The following is a 21,568-nucleotide window of genomic DNA, read 5'->3' as shown; positions in this document are numbered from 1 at the left end:
GAAAAAGTATTAAAATGGTAATCAAATGAAAGCAAAAAAATAATATCATAAAATTTATAAAAAGTAAAATAATCTTTTAATATATAAAAGTTTTGTTAAAAATTTAAATTTTAAACAAATTAAAAAATTGGTAATAAAGTCAAAATAACGATTTTAATAATATAGCAATAGTTTTAATAATAATAATACTTTTAATTTATGTCACACGTCAAAAATTTAATACATGATAATTTATTTAATGGATGAGATTAATGCCTTTGCCTTTGTCTCTTTGCCTTTGGTAAATGAGGGGTCAAAAATTAAAATTTTGTATAGTTAAATAATATTAACTGAATAAATATCGTATATTTAGTGATATATATGTATATAGAGTGTGTGTGTGTTTTCTATTAAGAAAAATGTAAATAAATGTTTGTCAAGAAAGTTATCTTAATTTTTATAAGACTTTTTGTTAATTAATTTGTTTTGTTAAGTATTGATGTGATAGTAAGGTTTTTTTTGTGTGTTTTATATTATAAAAAAATATAGGATAAAATAATATAAATAAGTTATTTTAATAATTATGTTATATATACATTTAAAATATATTAGTGAATAAAATATGTAAAATATATTTATTTTGATGAATTTATTTAATATGTTATCATTTAATAACATGAGAAAAAATAAATAAAATTTAAGATAATTTATTTTCATGTACTATTATATATATATTTTAACATCCAATGTTGATGTTACTATAAACATCAAGATACTTTTATATGATAATAACTAATAAGTGAAAAAATTAAGAGAAAAAATAGTAAAAAAAGAGAAAGACAACCAAATAAAATAAAAAACAATTTTATTATAAATATTAAATTACTTTTTATATGATAATCGATGTAAAAATTAATTACAAAAAGAAACAACTAAACCAAATAAAAAATAAACAATGTAAATACATGAGTAGAGATTTGAAATATAGTACATAAACATACCAACTTTCTTTAAACACTATAAAACTTCATTCAAGACATGACACATTCCTATCATTATAACAGAAAAGAGCATTTAAAATTTTCATTAAGGTGCCAAGGCCACTACAAGACAACCCCCTCCCCCCCAAAAGGCTCATGCTTCGGACAAACTTTTATACATCGCTAAAAATCAATGTAGCTAAGTTTTGAAAGCCTTGTCAAATCTGGCCTCCTGTGCCTGAAGTTGCAGCCAGAGAGCAGCAGAGTTCTTAGAGAAACTAACTGACAATTAATGCCAAAATCAGGAATGGGTAGACTGCTACAATTTCGCAAACTCAAGTAATCAAGTTTGCTGAGAAGTTGAATTGAGTCGTGGACTTCAGTTAGGTTTGTGCATCCACTAAGATCCAGCCGCACAAGTCCTTGGCAGCGTACAAAATTTGGAGTGGTTGTAAGATTTCTTGAGTTGCTCAGGTCCATTCTTTTTAGGTTTGGAATTTCCTGTGAACAAAGAATTCACTACAAGCATATCAGACTGACTTAGTTGTGAATTCCATCTAGAACTCAGATGTATGCATAACACACTCGTGCCCCCTCGGATCGGGCCAACACCATGGTGGTATGGTTTACATTTTAAAGTTTGGAAATGCAGAAAGAATAATTGAATAAGAATACAGTACATTACCTCTTCTTCATCCCATAGTCGTTCGATGCTGCTGTTTTGTAAATTCAATTCAACAAGATTAAACCATATGGATAGTGACAGAGAAGCGTAAGCGTAACCATCCCAGGAAAGATAGGATAACTCATTGAAATAAAAAATGTGGTTTCCTGAGGGGCTCTCCTGATGTAATATCAGCAGTCTAAGATGCCTCATTTGCGACACTCTCTCAATCTTGAAAAACCTTGAGACATCTTCATCCAAAACTATGGCCTGGACTGCGTTTCCTTGCTGAAAAATATCAAGAAACATGTTACAATATTTTTATTTTTCATAATAAATACTTAAATCGGCATGATTGAATATTTTGATTCTTAATAAACTTTCAGTATTACGAAATCTTCAAAAACTAATATTTTTTAAATTGATTCCGTCATAGTTTTTAATTATAACATGCGTATTAAACAAATAAATTTTTAATAAATTTTATAATAAGATAATTAGATTCTAAAAAGAATATTTTAAGATAAATTAATCTTTTTTTAAAAAGACATAAAAATATAAAATCAATCTATCTAAGAATAATTTGAATTTTTAAAAAATAAAAATTCCTCTTGAAAGCAAAATGCTCCATTTTGAAATTCTTTATGAACTAATTTAGATTTTTATTTTTTTCTTAATAATAATAAAAAAAGCATTTTGGAGACACAAAATAATTAGACACAAAAAAAAAATCGAAAATATTTGATAACCAAAGAAAATTAACTAAAAACAACTAGGATGTGTTTGGCAAACGGCGTTACAAGAGAAAAAGCACGTTTAGCCATAGTTTTCAAGAAGCTACAATTTTAAGCTTCTGCGTTTTACCATCGGGCTTCTAGCCATCAATACTCCATCTTTATTTACCTTTTACCAACTTTATCCTTTATGCATGTTATTATATTATTTATGGAATTCTTATTATTTTTGTTTACATTCACTCTCTTTTTTTATTATTTATTATTTTTATTTTTTATTAATTATTTATTTGATATTATACACTTTTATAATTGTAATTTTTTTTATTATTTTTATTATCTTTTTATAATATGATTTATTGATCTATTAGGTAAAGTAAATTAAACAAAAAATTAATTGTAAATAATAATAATAATAATAATAAATTATAGCATACTAAAAAAGAGTACTAAGAGTACTAAAAATATACTATATAAAAAATATCATAAAATTTTTTTTGATTTATTTCAATTACTACCAAGATAAATATTTAATTTTGTTTATTATTCTTAGTACTCTCTAAAATTTATATTTTGTTAGTTTTAATTAAAAATATATTTTGCCAATTTTTATATATTATTTTTATTTTAGTGTATAAATATTAATTTTATTATAGACTTAATTAATAAAATCTATTTAATTATCTAAATTAAAATGATAAGATAATATACAAAAATAATTTAAGTTGGTGTCTATTTTAGTAATTTTTCATCTAAAAGTGATTTTAAGTAGTATAATCCAAACAACATTTATTTTGCTATAATCAATTTTGATACAAATATTGCCAAACATAAATCACGTTAACCCAAACTTACTTTTTATCAAAATCAATTTTATAAAATCAATTTTATACAAACTCACTCTTGCAAACTGAAATCCAAACACACACTATAACTTATCTTATTTAACATTTATTAATTGTAACGACAATTAATGAATGATAAATAAAGCAAGTTCTAACTGTTTTTTTTAGTTAACTAGACACGAATTATTAGTTATTAGTTTATTACCATGTCTGTGTTCAAGGCTTTCTGGAAATCCTTGGCATCCCACAATCTAGACCAGCATTTTGGCTCTTCTGTATTATTGCCCCGAACAATTTTCTTGCCCAAATCTCGTAATATTTGATGCATATGAATTTCGTCGTTCCTAATCTTTATGAGTGAATTCCTCCAGATCTCTTGAATTGCAAGATGAGGATCTGATGATATTCTACTCTCTAGAATGTGCTCGACATACTTGTTCCTTTTCCCCCCAAAGAAACAAGCTATATCTAGAAATATTATCTTCTCATCTCCCTTCAGATCTGTATAACTTGTTTCCTGCAGCGAGTTCATATATCCTTCATTTGGATATTTTCTCCATCTCTCCAAGTAACCTTCCCAGAGCACTTCAGGTCTTTGATTGAAGTAGGAACCCAGTTCCACAATTGCTGAAGGAAGACTTTGAGCATATTCTACTACCTTTCGAGATACATCATGGACAGTGGGGTTAGGACAACCAATCTTGGAGGCTTTTGTTTGAAAAAGTTTAAGAGCTTCTTCTTCATCATTCAATAGTGGAACCTCGTAAATTTCATACGATGTAGGCACATTAAGAACATGCTTAAATCTAGTAGTTATGACAACTCTGCTTCCTCTCCCAAGTAAATTATGGTCGATACCCAAATCATCCCATTGCTTTGGATCACTAACATCGTCAAGAACTATAAGAGCCTTTTTAGGGAGATTTAGGTTACATAGCCTATTTTGTAGGATCTTGGCTATTTCGGGAGGACTTGAAAATTTTAGATTTTTTTCCTGGAAAATTTGATGAAGAATTTGTTTTTGAATCTCAGTAACAGCCCCTTTGCCATGCGTTCTATGAATATGGTTTACATCCTGGATAAAACAGAAAGCATCGAATTGATAAGAGATTCTGTCGAACAGGATCATACCAAGAACTGTCTTCCCTATCCCGCTCATGCCCCAAATTTCAAGAATTTGAAAAGGAACATCCTCTGATTTCAACTTAAGTAATCCTTGTAGCTCTTCTAGACGGGGTTTTACCCCAATTAGATCTTTGATTTCTAATTTGAATTTATGTTTCAATTTCTCTGCCACATCAAGAATAATCTTTTCCAGGTGTTCAGTCTCTGGTCTGAAAGGGGAGAAAAAATCACGCCCATGAAACAAACAAAACGAAAAATAACCAATTTCAGCTAATTCAATCTATTTAGGATTATGACTTACTGTTGTAAAACAAAAATATATAGTTTGCGTAACCAAAAATGACCATGAAACACTAAGAGGATTCGGAAAGAGCGTTTTATGGGCATACCTGTTTCTGTGGTCTATTAAAGGAAATCCATACAATTTGGACAAATACTTCATATCCTTCCTCCATCGCTTAACCCTTTTTTCGGGAAATCTACTCATTTGCTCTGCATTGAAGTGTTTTTTGTACGGGCCCGCTTGTCTTCCAACATCAGAAGAAGTAACGTCATAGAAAACTGGGTAAACAATTTGTTTCTTTTGTCGGCGGCGATCAGCTATAGCGGACATTTCATCGAGACACCACGTTGAGGTGGGGTATGTTTCAGAGAAGACAACGATAGCAAGCCTCGAATCTCTAATTGCATCCATTAGCTCGGGATAAACATGAATGTGGAAAAGCCTTTGCTAATGAGATGTTGGTAAAGATGAGCGACGAAAGTGCAGCGGACGTCACCACGGAAGCTTAGGAACACATCGTATCTGTAGACCTGCTTAGTGTTGTGGGAATCAGCTCTGGCCGATTCCCAAGCGGATAACCAGCCTGATATCAACGGACTCAAAATCATGCCTGCAATCAGACCGCCAACTACCAATAACAAACTGGCCCATCCTAATGACATGACACCTGAATATGTTGAGATCATGTTTTCTCTACAACTCGACACACCACAGAACCTTGCTGGATACTGGATAGGCTTTGACAAACTGCGATAGTCGATGACAAATGAGTGGCATTTGGTCCAGTTAACCAGGAAACAGTCACTGGGCTTAAAAGGTCAATCATCTTTCTTTTAGGTCAACGTCAATGTCTTTTTGTATGGGGTGTAGGTATGTCATTCTTTGTTTGTTTGTTTTCTTTTTTTCTTGAGTGAATCAGTTAGCGAGGATATTTTATCATAAATTCTACTGTTTCCTCTGGATTGTCTCAATTATTGTTTCTTCTTCTGTGTTCTCTTTTTCTTATTGGGTAAATGGTTGGATGAGAATGTTTAATTATAAATTCAACCATTTTTCTGTATTTTTTTAAACAAAAATACTAGCTGTCGAGTGATTTCATTAACCAAATTATTAATATTTATACTTCACTCATACTCCTACTCCTCCTTCTCCTCTTCTTCCTTTAACGTCGTCATTATTACTACTGTCACCACTATTATTGTCATCGTTGCTGCTGATGCTGCCGTTGTCTTCTTCTTTTTCTTTCTTTTTCAACGTCTTCTTTATCTTGTTGTTGTTTAATTTCTTTTTCTTTGTAAATTGAATGTATCTTTTTTATTGAATAAAATTAAAAAAGTACAAATGTCTTTTATATTATTTTTCTATACTCAATATTTGTGTGCTATGTTGAACAAAAATGTGTGTTATACTTAAATATTTGTATGATGTGATAAACCAGAATTTGTTTAACCATTTTTGATAAATTAGTGTGAGTTACCAGACTATTAACTTCGATTATTTGTGTTGTTTTTATACTCAATATTTGTCTTTTATTATATATATATTATGGTTGTTCATGATGATCTTACTTTTCTATAATTGAGTTTGAAAAATTAGTGTTATTTTCTGATTTTTGTGCTATATATATATATTTGTATGCTATGCTTAAATATGTATGTGCTATGATAAATTAGAATTTGTTTAATGATATCTGTTAAATTAGTGTGAGCTACTAAGCTCTTAGTTTCAATTATTTGTGTGAAGTGAAAATGAAGGAATGTTTGTTATTTCACTTTGTTTGATTTACACATAGTGATGTGGTATGGTGTTTGCAGTGTTGATGGACAACTTCAAAGAAAATGTTTAGGGAGTCAACTATAAAATAAGCCAACTCAAGCTAATACTTTGTATTTTCAATTTTGAAATTCGAAAAATTAGGATAATTATTTTTTCTTTTCTATAACAACCTCCTATTTTTTAACTAGTTGGCTCTAGTTGGCTACTTCTTAGTTGGTTCCTAGCGGAACCGGCTCTGATGTGAAATTCTAACATTTTTTGGTGGTTAGAGTCCACAGAGAATGCAGCACGACAATCTCTGAGTGCACTCAACACATCTCTTTGTGTTTAATGTAGATGCAAGAGGTACAAATAAACTTTGAATGCAATGGCTCTTGAAAAGTTTAGTGATCGCCTCGACTTTGCACTCAGAGATTGTCGTGCTGCATTCTCTGTGGACTCTAACCACCAAAAAATGTTAGAATTGCACATCAAAGTTAATAGTCATGAGCCATGATGACATTCTTAAAAAGAGTGTCAACAACATTTTTTATGTGTGTGTGTTTTATTTTTTGGAATGGAACCTGTAATGTAACATTAGCTTGTAACATTAGCTTGTAATGTATAACAAAATGAGTTAAACTCCAAAGTCATCCCTAAGATTCACGGATTGCATCAATTTAGTCTCTAATTTACCAATTACACTGTTTGTGTCTTAGAGTTTGTAAAAAATACATTTAGTTGGTCCCTCACCTTATTTCTGGCCAATTAGCCTACCGCCGACCAGTGACATGACAAATGAATGCCACGTTGTACACCATAAAACAACATTGTATGATTTTTTTACGCTAAAATACACTGGAACTAGTGACAGATCCAGAAAATTTTGTCAGTGGGAGCAATGCATATATAATATGATAATAATTTTTATAATTATATTTTGTTATGGTAAAATATAATTAGTTTTCAAATTGTCTAACAAATAAATTTAAACACTAAAATAATAAGTTAAATAGGTTCTATATTTCTTTTCAATTGTCAATACAATCAAATATTTTTCTTTCTATATATGTTATTGAATAATCATTTAAAATTCATCTCCCATATGATTACGAAATTGACTTTTTATAATATTTATAGGCGAAGAGGTTTCTTCAACTAATGTTGTTACTGGTAAACCTAAAACTAATTTTAAAAAAATGCCAATAAAAAATAATATTCTTTTGAGTCTATGTAATTTTTTTTATTTTAGAAACTAAGTCATTTAATTTTAGACAATATTTTTTTTTGTTTTATTTTCAATATTTTTTAGTCTTTCATTGATTAAATTTTAAAATTTTGTTACAAATTTTGATATAGACAATTTATAAAAAAAATTCTTTGGTAATATTTATTTACATAAACATACCAAAAATCTAAAATTATTTTAAATATTCAAATAATTTAGATATTAATTTTTTATTAATATTAAGCGAACTAAATATATTTTTCATGAATAAATTTTTAATCTTTTATAATAAAAAAATATTTAATGAAATCAAATTTTGATCCTTCATTATATTTATTTAATTTTTTTAATTTATTAAGTACCGAATTAGCAAATAAAAATAATTTTATTTTAACATTGTCTGTAGTATATCAACTTTTAATGATAATAAATTTATTTATTAAAATTGAATTGATGTGCTTCGTATTAGTGTTTTTATATATTTATTATTGATTAATGTTTATGTTTCATGTCTTTTTTTTCCATTTTTATACACTGAAAAGTGTGTGAACCAAGAAAAAAATTTTAGTGGGGTCAAATTTATTTCTTAAGTGGGGGCAAATATATATATTTTTTTATATATTTTACATGAAGCTTTATGAAAATTCAATGGGGACATTTTCCCCCACATGGTTGAAGGTAGATCCGTTCCTGACTGGAACAACGTCGTCTGAAAAATTTAGAGAGAAACTCCAACGTTGTTGATCACTTTATCTTCTTCTTCTTCTGAACTCAAACATTCGTGCTATGAAATCCTCGCGCTTGTAACTGGTGTCTAATGTTTGAACGGTGAAACTATCTGATTCGGTGGAGTCCGCTCACACTCTGAGCTTCGTTTGCGATCGCAGTCGTGGAGTTCGGAAGGAGAAAGGGTTCTTTACGAAAAACAAAGGTAAGTCTATGCTGGACAAAAAAAAAAGTTATAGCATTTCGATTTAGGTATGCGTCATTGTGTCTGTTTAGTAAGAATTTTGTGTAGGTTGATACAAAATTTTCGCTGCTCATTATCTGCTAGGGTTTATGTATGTTTAGTGGGTAGTGGGAAGAATTTTTCCTATGCTCTGTTTTCATAGAGGGAAGATGGGTATTTTCTTCAATGCAATTTTATTTGAATTAGTTGATGGCTATTTCTGAAATTTTTGTTTGTGCATGAATGCCATAGTCTGTTGTTGTATGTGTGAGTGCCATGACTATTTGGAGTTTTCGTTGATCGCATAGAACTTCCATGACTTGACTTGCACATCCAATTATGATTCTGCTTTCAATTTTAAGAAGAAGAGGAAGAACGTTGGTGAAAAAGAAGAAGAAGAAGAATGATAGAGGAGTGTTACTGAAATTAAGGTTAAAAATATGTAGAGGGACCATATTGGATCAATTAGTTTCAATTGTTAGCTCCGCTAGCTTTTATGTACTCTAGCGTGGCGTGTTAGTGACAACTGACATGTCACTGGCCGGAAGCAGACTAATTGGCCAGAAATAGGGTGAGGGACCAACTAGGTGCATTTTTTATAAATTCAGGGACATAAATAGTGCAATCGATAAGTCAAGAACCAAATTGGTGCAACCCATGAATCTCAAGGACCATCCACTTTGAAGTTTAACTCGTAGCAAAACTCAATAAAAGAATATACACATAAACTTTGGTGTAGCAAATATTTGTATGCTGTGTTTTAAAAAATTTATGTGTTATGGTTCAAAAATTTGTATACTATATGCAAAAATTTGTGTGCTATATAAATAAGTTTGTGTTACATGCTAATTTTTGTGTGCTATACTTCAAAAATTCGTGTGCTATGTTTCGAAATTTGTATGAACTCCAATAAAAATTTGTGTGTTGCAAAAAGTGTAAAAATACTTATACATGTAGTGTAAGCTCTTTGAATTGTGTGCTAGTGGAGATTGCGTGTCACATGTTTCATTTTGAGAGTGACTTTTATTGTAATTGGGTCAATTTGGTTGGACTTAATTGTCAAATATATATATATATATATATATATATATATATATATATATATAGTATCACTATTTTTTAAATTAATTGATTGTTCTTTAGTCCATATTCTTTTGGTTTAATTACTCTATTGGTCCTTATAGTTTTACAAAATTTTTAATTAGGTCTCTATACTTTTTTTTTTCTTTTTAATTGGGTCTCTGCATCAATTTTTTTTTTTCAATTAAGTCTTTTTTAATAATAATTAGCTTCATTATATAGGAATCCAACTAAAAAAAATTGGTGTAGAGATTCAAATTAAAAAAAAAAGTGTGTTCCGTTGTGAACTTAGGGTGATATGGTTTAGTTTAGTGATCAGCTTGGAACATGGAGCTAATTCTATTGTGTGTGAAACAGATTAGGCTGAAGTTTTTTTTCTGGTGGCTCACCGGAATATTCCATTACAGCATAAAGAGTATACTTTTTTTTACAAAGTGTTTGACCTGAAGAATTGCAACAAACTCTCTCTTAGCTTCTCTCTTATTCATCGTGATGCCAACAAGATTGTAGACACTAATTAAACTTAGGGCTCAAAATAATTGATAAAAAAATTTGGCTTTAACCTCCTGAGACTTGATTATACCTATTGCAATGTGATTTAACTTAGACTCTTTATTTCTCTTTTTCTTTGTTTTTATTTTCAGCACCAAAAGAAAAATTCAAGCATCTCTTCTTGATTATTTTTAAATCAATTATTGAGTGTGTGTCTTTTTTTTTTCCTTAGTGGGTGGACAAGCGAGAGCGGCTAGCTATTTTATAATAAATTCAACGACTCATTACTTTAAAAAAAGGATTAAATTTGTTGGACAAGTATATTTATTCACTTAAATAGGCGAAATTTTATTTATAAAATTAAATTTATTTAAATTTTGAACTAAACAAATTGAGTTTGATTAATAAAAAAATGACGAGTTAATTTGCAAACTAAATGAGTAGCACACTTAATATATTTTTCAAAACAAATTAGTATCTTTTTAATATTTTATGGATTCGACCCGGCTCACTCAAAAGCTTTGGTTATTTATTAAGATTTTTGGCCAAAAATAACATTTTTTTATTAAATTTTTTTAGTTTAAAATTATATTGTTTTAAATAAAAAATAAAAATAAGCGGATGAGGCTGTTTAATCCGTAGTCAAAATAAAAATAAATGAACTAATTCATATAACCTATTGATTTAGATAAATCTGATTTAAATTAATGGGAGCTGACGTCCTATCACTACTTGCTTGCTTTTAAATCAATCAATTGTCCTTATTTTTATCTTTATTATTTTCTTCTACTTGTCTTCTTAAATTGATTTTATAATAATTCTTCCGATCATGATTAAGTTTTTTAGTCAGAGTAAGTAGATGAGATATTTTATAGCAAATTTGACGACCCCTTCTTGATTGTATTTAAATCAACTGTTTGTTCTTTAGCGTGTTTTCTGTTTTTTTAATGGGCAGATGGTAAATTCGACAACTTCTTCGTGATTGTTTTCAAATTAATTATTTGTTCTTTAGAGTGAATTTTTTTTAGTGGATGAACTAGCAGAAGAGGATATTTTATAATAAATTAGACGTTCCACGACTTGATTTTAATCAATCAATTATCTTGATCGTTATCCTTATTATTTTCTTCCATTTGTCTTTTTAAATTGATTTTATAAGAACTATTACAAATCATGATTAATTTTTTAGTTAGAAATAAAATTTTTTTTATGAAAAATAACCTTGTCTGTAAATGAGTTTATATATATAATAATTTTTAAATGCGTATCTTATTTTTAGTATAAACGAATGATTTATAAACATGTTTTATTTTTAATACGAAAGAGATATTTTTATAAAAATTAAAGTGTCTTATTTTATTTTTAGATTAAATATACAACTAATCTTTAATTATTTACTTAATCTATGCTAAAGATAAAATACGATCATAATTAATTTATTTATGCTGAAAACGAAATATGCAATAAAATTATAAATTTTGTTGTGATAAGCATGGGACGTGGATGCCCATTTCTCCATGTAAAGCTCACATTCTCAAGAGAGTGATATTTTATGTGTATAAATAGGAGATGCATTGCATCCATATGAACACAGTAATAACAAATATTCTCACCTTTCTCTTCTTTCATATATTATAAAGTCTATTTTCATTTCTCTCTCTCTTTACAGTAATAAAACAAATGCAATTCTCTCTCTTTTTACTTTTAATACTTCTTTCTATCTTTACATATATATGCATATTACAACATATAATATTAATGTATATATATACAAATTATTATTGAGCTAATTATATTAATGCTAGAGTCTTCTATTTACATATTTTATTTTATATTTACATCTTCCTTATTTATTTAGTTGTTTTACAACACGTTATCAGCACGAGACTCTGATCAAATTTTTAGGAAGACTCAGGTAACAAATTTTTATTATGTTGAAGCTCTCTCATCTTAAATTTAATGCTCTTGATATATCTGGAAATAATTATTTATCATGGATACTAGATGTTAAAATCTATCTTGATTTAATGGATCTTGAAGATACCATTAAGGCTGAAAATAATGCATCCAAGAAGGATAAAGTCAAAGCCATGATTTTTCTTCGTCGTCATGTTGACGTATGATTGAAAAATGAATATCCCACATTAAAAGATCCTGCAGATCTGTGGAAAGACCTTGAAGAAAGGTACAATCATCAAAAGACGGTGATACCTCTTCAAGCCCAATATGTTAGAGAAAACTTTATCGACCTTCCATACCTCGAATGTGCTCCTGCAGTAGCAATCGAAAAAAATAATTTAAAAATATTTTGAGCTAATTTCTTGCTTTCTTGTTGCTGAACGCAACAATGAGTTGCTCTTAAGAAATCATGAAGCGCGCCCAGCTGGCGCCGCCCTATTTCCTGAAGCAAATGCGGCAAATTATAACCCCAGAAGAGGTAAATGGCAAGATTTTGATAACAAGAAAAAATATGGAAGGAAAAGAAATTATGCTCACAAGAAAAGATCTCACCAGAAGTGGGATAAAGAAAGAAATAATGGGCAAAGTATATTAATTGAGGATAAATGCTTCCGTTGTGGTGGAAAGGGTCATTGGTCACGTACCTGTCGTACCCCAAGGCACCTAGTTGATCTTTATCAAGTATCCTTGAAAAAGAATGACAAAGAAAAGGAAACAAATTTTGTTTCAAATGATGAAAATTCTACCACTCATTATAATGTATCTAATTTCTTTAAGGATTCTGAAGGAAATATTGGCTATTTGATCAATGATGGAATAATTTGATATGTGTATGTGTTTGTTAAGTATTCATGTGAATAATTTTTACTGTGCATGTATTTTTGCTCATTTTATTATTATTATTATCTATTTTTTTAAGAAAAATGGCAAGGACATATTCTGAAGATATTTGCCTTGCAGATAGTGCAAGTTCGCACACTATTCTTAAAAGTATTATATATTTTACCCATCTTGTGCCAAAAGAAGAGTATGTTAATACTATTATTGGCTCAGGCAATGTGATTGAAGGCTCCGGAAGAGCTATAATTTTGTTTCCCGGAGGATCAAAATTTATAATAAATAATGCACTATTATCTACGAAGTCTCTAAGAAACTTGTTGAGTTTCAAAGATATTCGCCGAAATGGATATCATATTGAAACAATGAATGAGGGAAATCATGAGTATTTATGTATTACAACTCATGATTTAAATAAAAAGGTTATATTAGAAAAGTTACCCTCACTTTCATCTGGATTGTATTATACCAAGATTAGTGCAATTGAATCACATGCCATTGTAAACCAGAAGTTTACTAACCCAAATGAATTCAAAACTTGGCATGATAGATTGAGTCATTCGGGAACAACCATGATGAAGAGAATTATTGAAAACTCTCATGGACATTCACTAAAGAACCAGAAGATTCTTAAATCTAGTGAATTTTGTTGTGCTGCATGTTCTCAAGGGAAGTTAATTCTAAGGCCATCATCAGTAAAAATTGGATTTGAGTCTCCTGAATTCCTAGAAAGGATTCAAGGTGATATATGTGGACCTATTCATCCACCATGTGGATCTTTTAGATATTTTATGGTCCTAATAGACGCATCTTCGAGATGGTCACATGTGTGCTTATTATCTTCTCGCAACCTGGCGTTTGCGAGATTACTGGCTCAAATTATTCGACTAAAAGCACAATTTTCAGAAAATCCAATCAAAGCAATTCGCCTTGATAATGCTGGTGAATTTACTTCCCAAGCTTTTGATGCTTATTGTATGGCTAATGGAATAAGTGTTGAACATCCAGTAGCTTATGTTCACACACAAAATGGGTCAGCAGAATCACTTATTAAGCGCCTCCAATTAATTGCTAGACCCTTGCTTATGAGAACAAATCTCCCAACCTCGATTTGGGGGCATGCAGTTTTACATGCCGCAGCACTTATTCGTTTGAGGCCAACGAGTTACCATCAGTTCTCTCCTATGCAATTAGCTTTTGGCCAGCAGCCAAATGTTTCCCATTTAAGAATATTTGGGTGTGCGATATATGTTCCCATTGCACCACCTAATCGCACCAAAATGGGACCCCAAAGAAAATTGGGGATATATGTTGGATATGATTCTCCCTCTATAGTGAGGTATCTTGAGATACAAACTGGTGATGTGTTTAAAGCCTCGTTTGCGGATTGTCATTTTGATGAATCAAATTTTCCAACATTAGGGGGAGAGAATAAGCTTCCTGAAAAGGAACTTAATTGGAATGCATCATCATTGATGCATTTAGATCCTCGATCAGGGCAATGTGAACTAGAAGTTCAAAAGATTATACACTTGCAAAGAATACCAAATGAATTGCCTGATGTATTTTCCGACACAAAGAGGATAACCAAATCTTATATACCAGCGGAAAATACCCAAATTCGAATTGATGTCCCAGTAGGACAAGTAGCCACTGAAGCAAATTCACGCCACAAGCGTGACAGGGCGGAAAATGCCCCAATTCGAATTGGTGTCCCTGTAGGACAAGTAGCCACTAAAGCAAATACACGCCAGAAGCGTGGCAGGCCTGTCGGTTCTAAAGACAAAAATCCTCGAAAGAGAAAAGAGGTAAATAATATTCCTGTTGGAAAAGACATAGTAAAGACTCCTGTAGTTGTCCAAAATTCTGATATAACGCCAGAAGACGTTCAGGTACCTGAAAATTGTGAAAATGACGAGATCTCGATAAATTATGTCTTTACAGGAGAGAAATGAGACCGAAATAAGACAATTGTCAATGAAATATTTGCATATAATGTGGCATTAAATATCATGCATGAAAGTAAGGATCTTGAGCCAAGATCAGTCGAAGAATGTCGACAAAGGAATGATTGGCCAAAATGGAAAGAAGCCATGAAGGCTGAATTAGACTCACTCGCAAAACGTGAAGTCTTTGGACCTGTAGTCCGTACACCTGAAGATGTAAAACCTGTTGGATACCGATGGGTATTTGTGAGAAAACAAAATGAGAAAAATGAAGTTGTGCGCTATAAAGCCCGACTTGTGGCACAAGGTTTTTCACAAAGGCCCGGTATAGATTATGAGGAAACGTATTTACCTGTAGTGGATGCGATAACGTTGCGCTATTTGGTCAGTTTATCTGCATATCATAAACTGCATATGCATTTAATGGATGTGGTAACAGCCTACTTATACGGCTCATTAGATCGGGATATCTATATGAAAGTCCCTGAAGGACTAAAGATATCTAAACCATCCAATGAATATTCGCAAGGGTTATACTCAGTCAAATTGCAAAGATCTTTATATGGTCTAAAGCAATCTGGACGAATGTGGTATAATCGTCTTACTGAGTATCTGGCCAAAAACGGTTTCAAGAATGATGATATATGCCCGTGTGTTTTCATAAAGAAAACTACATCTGGGTTCATTATAATTGCTGTGTACGTTGATAATTTAAATATCATTGGGACTCCTGAAGAGATTCCAACAATTATAAAAACTCTAAAAGAAGAGTTTGAGATGAAAGATCTTAGAAAGACTAAATTTTGTCTCGGCCTGCAGATCGAGCATATAAAAAGTGGGATCTTTATTCATCAAACAACATACACAGAAAAGATCTTGAAGAGATTTTATATGGATAAGTCACATCCATTAAGTACCCCAATGATCGTAAGATCTTTGGATGTGGAAAAGGATCAATTCCGTCCTAAAGAAGAGAATGAAGATATCCTTGGTCCTGAAGTACCATATCTTAGTGCCATTGGAGCGCTAATGTATCTTGCTAATAATATGTGACCTGACACATCATTTGCTGTGAATTTACTAGCAAGATATAGTTCCTCTCCAACCAGAAGACATTGGAGTGGAATCAAACAAATCTTTCGATATCTTCATGGGACGGTTGATATGGGATTGTTTTATCTCTATGGATCCAAGTCACAACTAGTTGGCTATGCAGATGTCGGATACTTGTCCGATCCACATAAAGGGAGATCTCAAACAGGATACCTGTTTACATATGGTGGAACAGCTATATCATGGAGGTCCACGAAACAGACGATTGCTGCAACATCCTCTAATCATGCCGAAATACTGGTGATTCATGAAGCTAGTCGCGAGTGTTTTTGGCTGAGGAGTCTGATCCAATATATTCTGTCATCATGTGGACTTATTGATCATAAGATAGCTCCAACTATCCTGTTGAAGATAATGCATCATGTATTGCTCAACTTAAAGGCGGATACATCAAAGGCGATAGAACAAAGCATATTTCTCCCAAATTCTTCTTCACTCATGACCTTCAAAATCAAGGGACAATTGATGTGCAACAGATCCGCTCAAGTGACAATCTGGCAGATTTATTTACAAAGTCACTCCCAAAATCCTCCTTTGAAAGATTGGTACATGAGATTGGGATGCGCCGATTTTGAGACATTAAATGATGTCGGCAAGAGGGGGAGACTGTACTCTTTTTCCCTTGATCAAGTTTTTTTTCCCATTGGGTTTTTTTTGACAAGGTTTTTAATGAGGCAGCCCCATCATTAAAGGATATTGTACTCTTTTTCCTTCACTAAGGTTTTTTTCCCACTGGGTTTTTCTTTAGTAAGGTTTTAACGAGGCAATAATCCTAAAATGGTCATCCAAGGGGGAGTGTTGTGATAAGCATGGGACGTGGATGCCCATTTCTCCATGTAAAGCTCACATTCTCAAGAGAGAATGTATTTAATAAAGGTTGAAAAAGGGTGATATTTTATGTGTATAAATAGGAGATGCATTGCATCCATCTGAACACAGCAATAACAAATATTCTCACCTTTCTCTTCTTTCATATATTATAAAGTCTATTTTCATTTCTCTCTCTCTTTACAGTAATAAAACAAATGCAATTCTCTCTCTTTACTTTTAATACTTCTTTCTATCTTTACATATATATGCATATTACAACATATAATATTAATGTATATATACAAATTATTATTGAGCTAATTATATTAATGCTAGAGTCTTCTATTTACATATTTTATTTTATATTTACATCTTCCTTATTTATTTAGTTGTTTTACAACAAATTTTAGTGTAGCTAGCATCATAATTTTAATATTTATTTATTTTTTTTAAAAACATGAGATAGAGGAAGATATTCTTTTACAAATTCAACTATCGATTACTTGATTGTTTTTAGATCAATCAATTGTCTTGATCTTCATCGTTATGATGTTTTTTTACTTGACTTTTTCAAATTGATTTTGTAATTATTATTATAAACCATGATTAATTTTTTAGTCAAATAGGTGAATGAGGATATTTTTTAATTAATAAAATTAGGCGTCTAATTTTTTTTAAATTAAATACTCAATCAAGTTATAACATCAATGTCTTTTTGTATAGGGTGTAGGTAGGTCATTCTTTGTTTGTTTGTTTTCTTATTATTCTTGAGTGAGTGAGTGGACGGGGATATTTTATCATAAATTTTACTGTTCCTTCTTAATTGTCTCTAAATTATTGTTTCTTCTTTGTGTTTTCTTTTTCTTACTGGCTAACCGGTTTGACGAGAAAGTTTAATTATAAATTCGACCATTTTTCTTGATTTTTTTAAACAAAAATATTAGGTGTTTAAGTATTTTTATTAATTAAATTAATTAAATTATTAAAATTTATACTTTAGTCAGCTCATTTTTCTCTTCTTCTTTCAACGTTGTCATCGTCGTTATTGCTGCCATCACCATCGTCATCGTCATCGTTGTTGCTGCTGCTGTCATTGATGTCTTCTTCTTCTTCTTCAACATCTTCTTGTTGTTGTTATTTAATTTTTTTTTTTGTGATTTAGATGTATCTTTTTTATTGAATAAAATTAAAAAAAATACAAATATCTTTTATATTATTTTTTTATGTTCAATATTTGTGTGCTATATGTATGAATTTGTGTGCTATATTGAATAAAAATGTGTGTTATGCTTAAATATTTATGTACTGTGATAAACCAAAATTTATTTAATGATTTCTGATAAATTAGTGTGAGTTACCAGGTTATTAACTTCGATTACTTGTGTTATTTTTTTATACTCGATATTTTTGTGCTATTGTATATATTTTTATTTTTTTTATTATGATTGTTTATGATGATCTTAGTTTTCTATAATTGAGTTGTTTGAAAAATTAGTGTTATTCTATAATTCTGGTTTTTGTGCTATATGTGTAAATTTGTGTGCTATGCTAAACAAAAATATGTACTACGTTTAAATATTTGTGTGTTGTGATAAACCAAAATTTGTTTAATGATATCTGATTATCTGTCAAATTAGTGTGAGTTACTAGACTATTAGCTTCGATTATTTGTGTGCTGTGAAAATGAAGTAATGTGTGTTATTTCACTTTATTTGATTTACACATATGATATAGTATGATGTTTGCAGTGTTGATGGACAACTGCAAAAAAGACGAGGTGATCGCTAACCTTTTGAAGAACTAGTGCATTTAAAGCTGATTTGCACATCTTGCATATGCATTCCATAAACACAAAAGAGATGTGTTAGGTACACTTAGAGATTGTCGTGTCGCACTCTCTTTGAACCTTAACCACCAAGAAATATTGGAACTGCACATCAAAGTTAATAGCCATGAATCATAATGACATACTTAAAAAGAGTGTCAACAGCATTTTGTATATATGTGTGTGTGTGTGTTTTTTTTTTTCGGAATGAAATCTGGAATTTAACATTGGCTTGCAATGAATGGTGATTAGTTTACACACCATAAAGAAAAAGAGAAAAAAAATGTGTAACAAAACTCAATAAAAAAATATACACATAAATTTTGGTGTATCAAAAATTTGTATGCTATGTTTTAAAAATTTATGTGTTATGGTTCAAAAATTTGTATACTATATGCAAAAATTTGTGTTTTATATCGATAAGTTTGTGTTACGTGCTAATTTTTGTGTGCTATACTTAAAAAATTTGTGTGCTATACTTCGAAATTTGTGTGCTCTCCAACAAAAATTAGTGTGTTGCAGAAAGTGTAGAAAGACTTGTACATATAGTGCAAGCTCTTTGAATTGTGGCTAGTGAAATACTCGACAGCGTGTGAAGCGTTTCATTTTGAGAGTGGCTTTTATTGTAGTTGCCCAATTTAATTAGATTTAATTGTCAAAATAATTTGTACATGTAGCATCACTCTTTTTTAAATTAATTGATTGTTCTTCGGTTCGTATTCTTTTTCTTAGTAAGTGGGTAGGACGGATACTTTAAGAGTGAAGGTTACAGAAGGCTTAGAGAAGAAGGATTGAATCTACGGCCTTCTTTTGCTTTAATAGATTAATCCTTTAATATCAAACTTTCAAGTAAAGTCTGTTTGAACTGTGCAGCGGAAATTTTATGAGACAATTTCATTTTGTCTCATAAATATCAGAAAATAGAACTTAGAAAAAGAGAAGAAAGATAACACAGGCATGTATCCTGGTTCAGTTGCTTTGTGCAATACAACCTACATCCAGTATCCACCACAACAGTGGTGAAAATTCCACTATAGTTAAAGTATTCCATACACCAATTTCTGAGGATTCACTCAATTCTTTCTCTCTCAAGTTCTTATCTAACTTGACTTGGTTATGCTAATACCTGACTCTTCACTCTAAGTGCTAACCCAACTTAGAAAGGGGCACCTCACAGGTACAAGATACAAGACATATGAAACAACCTAAAGAAATCTGAAATCACTCTAGGCTTTTTTTCAAGTGTTTCACTTAGTCTTTTGTCACTCATAGGCTTTTCTTGGACTCTCTCTCTCAGCCTTTTACCTCTCAAGAAATTACAGAAAGATATACATTGAAAATGAAATACAAACTGTAAAACATGAAGGAGATTAATACATAAACAGCCTCTGTTGCTATAAGTTGAACTGGATTCAGCTAACTCTGATTAAGTTCTTCTTCATCTTGGCGGAATGCTTCTTTAATTTAGAAAACACTGTCCAAAAATATTGAACTCTTCTCAGGGAAGCTCTTCAAAACCAAACTCAGATTCTGGTTCTCTCTCCTTCATTTCAAAAATAAAAGAAACCTTTTCTTTTTGTACCTCTTGCCAAGTTGTTGTTTTGATTTCTTCTTAGTCAACTCATCAATCCTTGAGCCTCTGATGCTAGTCATCTCACTTTCTTTAATTATCCCCCAAATTAGGGATTTCACAACAGGTTCTTTTGCTTGAACAAAGACTTCAGATCAGCAAGGAAAAAGTTGTTCAGTGGTAAACCCAAATTCAAACTCTTGAGATAGTGCTTTGTCCCCAAGAAACGATTTGAGCCTTTGATTCATAGCAGTAATTATGAGAAAACACTTTCTCTATTTATCCCAATTTGGAGTTGCAGAAAATTGGAGAAGGAGTAATGAAACTAAATTGTATGCAAATGGAAATAAATCACCTTTATCCTCTGACTTAGCTTAGCTTGCTTTGATTTGGGTGATTAGACATTAGCTTTTGTGATTTACCTTTCTCTCTCTTTCTTTTCTGGTAAATGATCAAGAAGGATGAAACTCTCTCTTTCTTTTTTATTCTGACCGAAGCAAACATGAGAATGGTGTCATGTGAATACTTTTACTTGGTGGAATCTACTTAAGCTTGGGTTGGATTTAATTTCCATTCAACCCAACTGATCTTTCTGCATTTTCTCTTTGGACTTTAAGTGTTAGAGAGCCCGCCGAAAGTCTTGTTTATGTTTTTATTTGTTTGGGCTGCTGCAACTTTGATTTTGGCCTATAACACTAATCAAATACAATCAAAACTAATTGGGAGTTTATCCCAATACATCAATGTTTGTCATCATCAATTAAGTTAGATATATTCTTAATTCTACAATCTCCTCCTTGATGACAAACATAGTTATGAAATTGATCAAAGAGATTGAATTTAATAAGATTAAAGTACTTTCCTTTAGATGATGTTACTTGCTTTTGAATTGCTCTCCCTTTCCTTTTCAATTGTTGCTCTTCCTGAATTTGTGCTCTTTGTTTGTTTCCTGCTTATATATTCACATAGGAAACACAACAATATACTATATATAATTTTTTGTCCATGGATGAGGCATTCAGTAAGAGTTTCAAACAATTTCAACAGCTCATGAAACAGAGCCAAAAAAATGTATAAAAAATAGCAAGACCAGTCACCCCCCAAAGCATAACAAAATAGAGCAACAAATCAACCCCAAAACATAACAAAATAGAGCAACAAAAATGAGCATACAAACATAATACAAATAAACATAATACAAATACTACTCCCCCTTTTGTCATCAAGGGAGAAAATGCAACCAACTTCCAAACCTGCAGCAAATAGTTAAGACATAGTCCATATAATTAGAAAAGTAAAAACAAAATTAACAATTGTTAATCGGTTTACAGTCATCCGAGACAATTAGGAAGTCCAAATACAAAATACAATTGTTCCATGAGACAATTTTCAAA

General features: G+C 30.8%; 1 protein-coding gene across 1 annotated transcript; it reads right to left on the bottom strand.

The window, feature by feature from the left end:
• Positions 1-842: 842 nt before the first annotated feature.
• LOC107614521 (disease resistance protein Roq1-like) lies at positions 843-5,609 on the bottom strand. Its single transcript, XM_016316708.3, has 4 exons — positions 4,717-5,609; positions 3,408-4,536; positions 1,645-1,911; positions 843-1,460 (listed from the first exon to the last, which is right to left on the bottom strand). The coding sequence occupies exons 1-4, from the start codon at positions 5,019-5,021 to the stop codon at positions 1,143-1,145; spliced, it is 2,019 nt and encodes a 672-aa protein (XP_016172194.1). The 5' UTR covers positions 5,022-5,609; the 3' UTR covers positions 843-1,142.
• Between the last annotated feature and the right edge of the window lie 15,959 nt (positions 5,610-21,568).

This window comes from Arachis ipaensis, chromosome B8, assembly GCF_059453495.1.
Source record: "Arachis ipaensis isolate K30076 ecotype BB chromosome B8, ASM5945349v1, whole genome shotgun sequence".
In the NCBI taxonomy this organism is placed as follows: Eukaryota; Viridiplantae; Streptophyta; class Magnoliopsida; order Fabales; family Fabaceae; genus Arachis; species Arachis ipaensis.
This window is presented reverse-complemented; position numbering and strand designations above follow the sequence as displayed.

Bases quoted from the DNA above. Each gene is read 5' to 3' on its own strand.
- LOC107614521 (XM_016316708.3), bottom strand. From the start codon at position 5,021: ATGGATGCAATTAGAGATTCGAGGCTTGCTATCGTTGTCTTCTCTGAA. The intron at 4,537-4,716 runs GTATGCCCATAA...CTCCCCTTTCAG, and splicing joins TTAATAGACCACAGAAACAG to ACCAGAGACTGAACACCTGG. The intron at 1,461-1,644 runs GTAATGTACTGT...CTTTGTTCACAG, and splicing joins GACTATGGGATGAAGAAGAG to GAAATTCCAAACCTAAAAAG.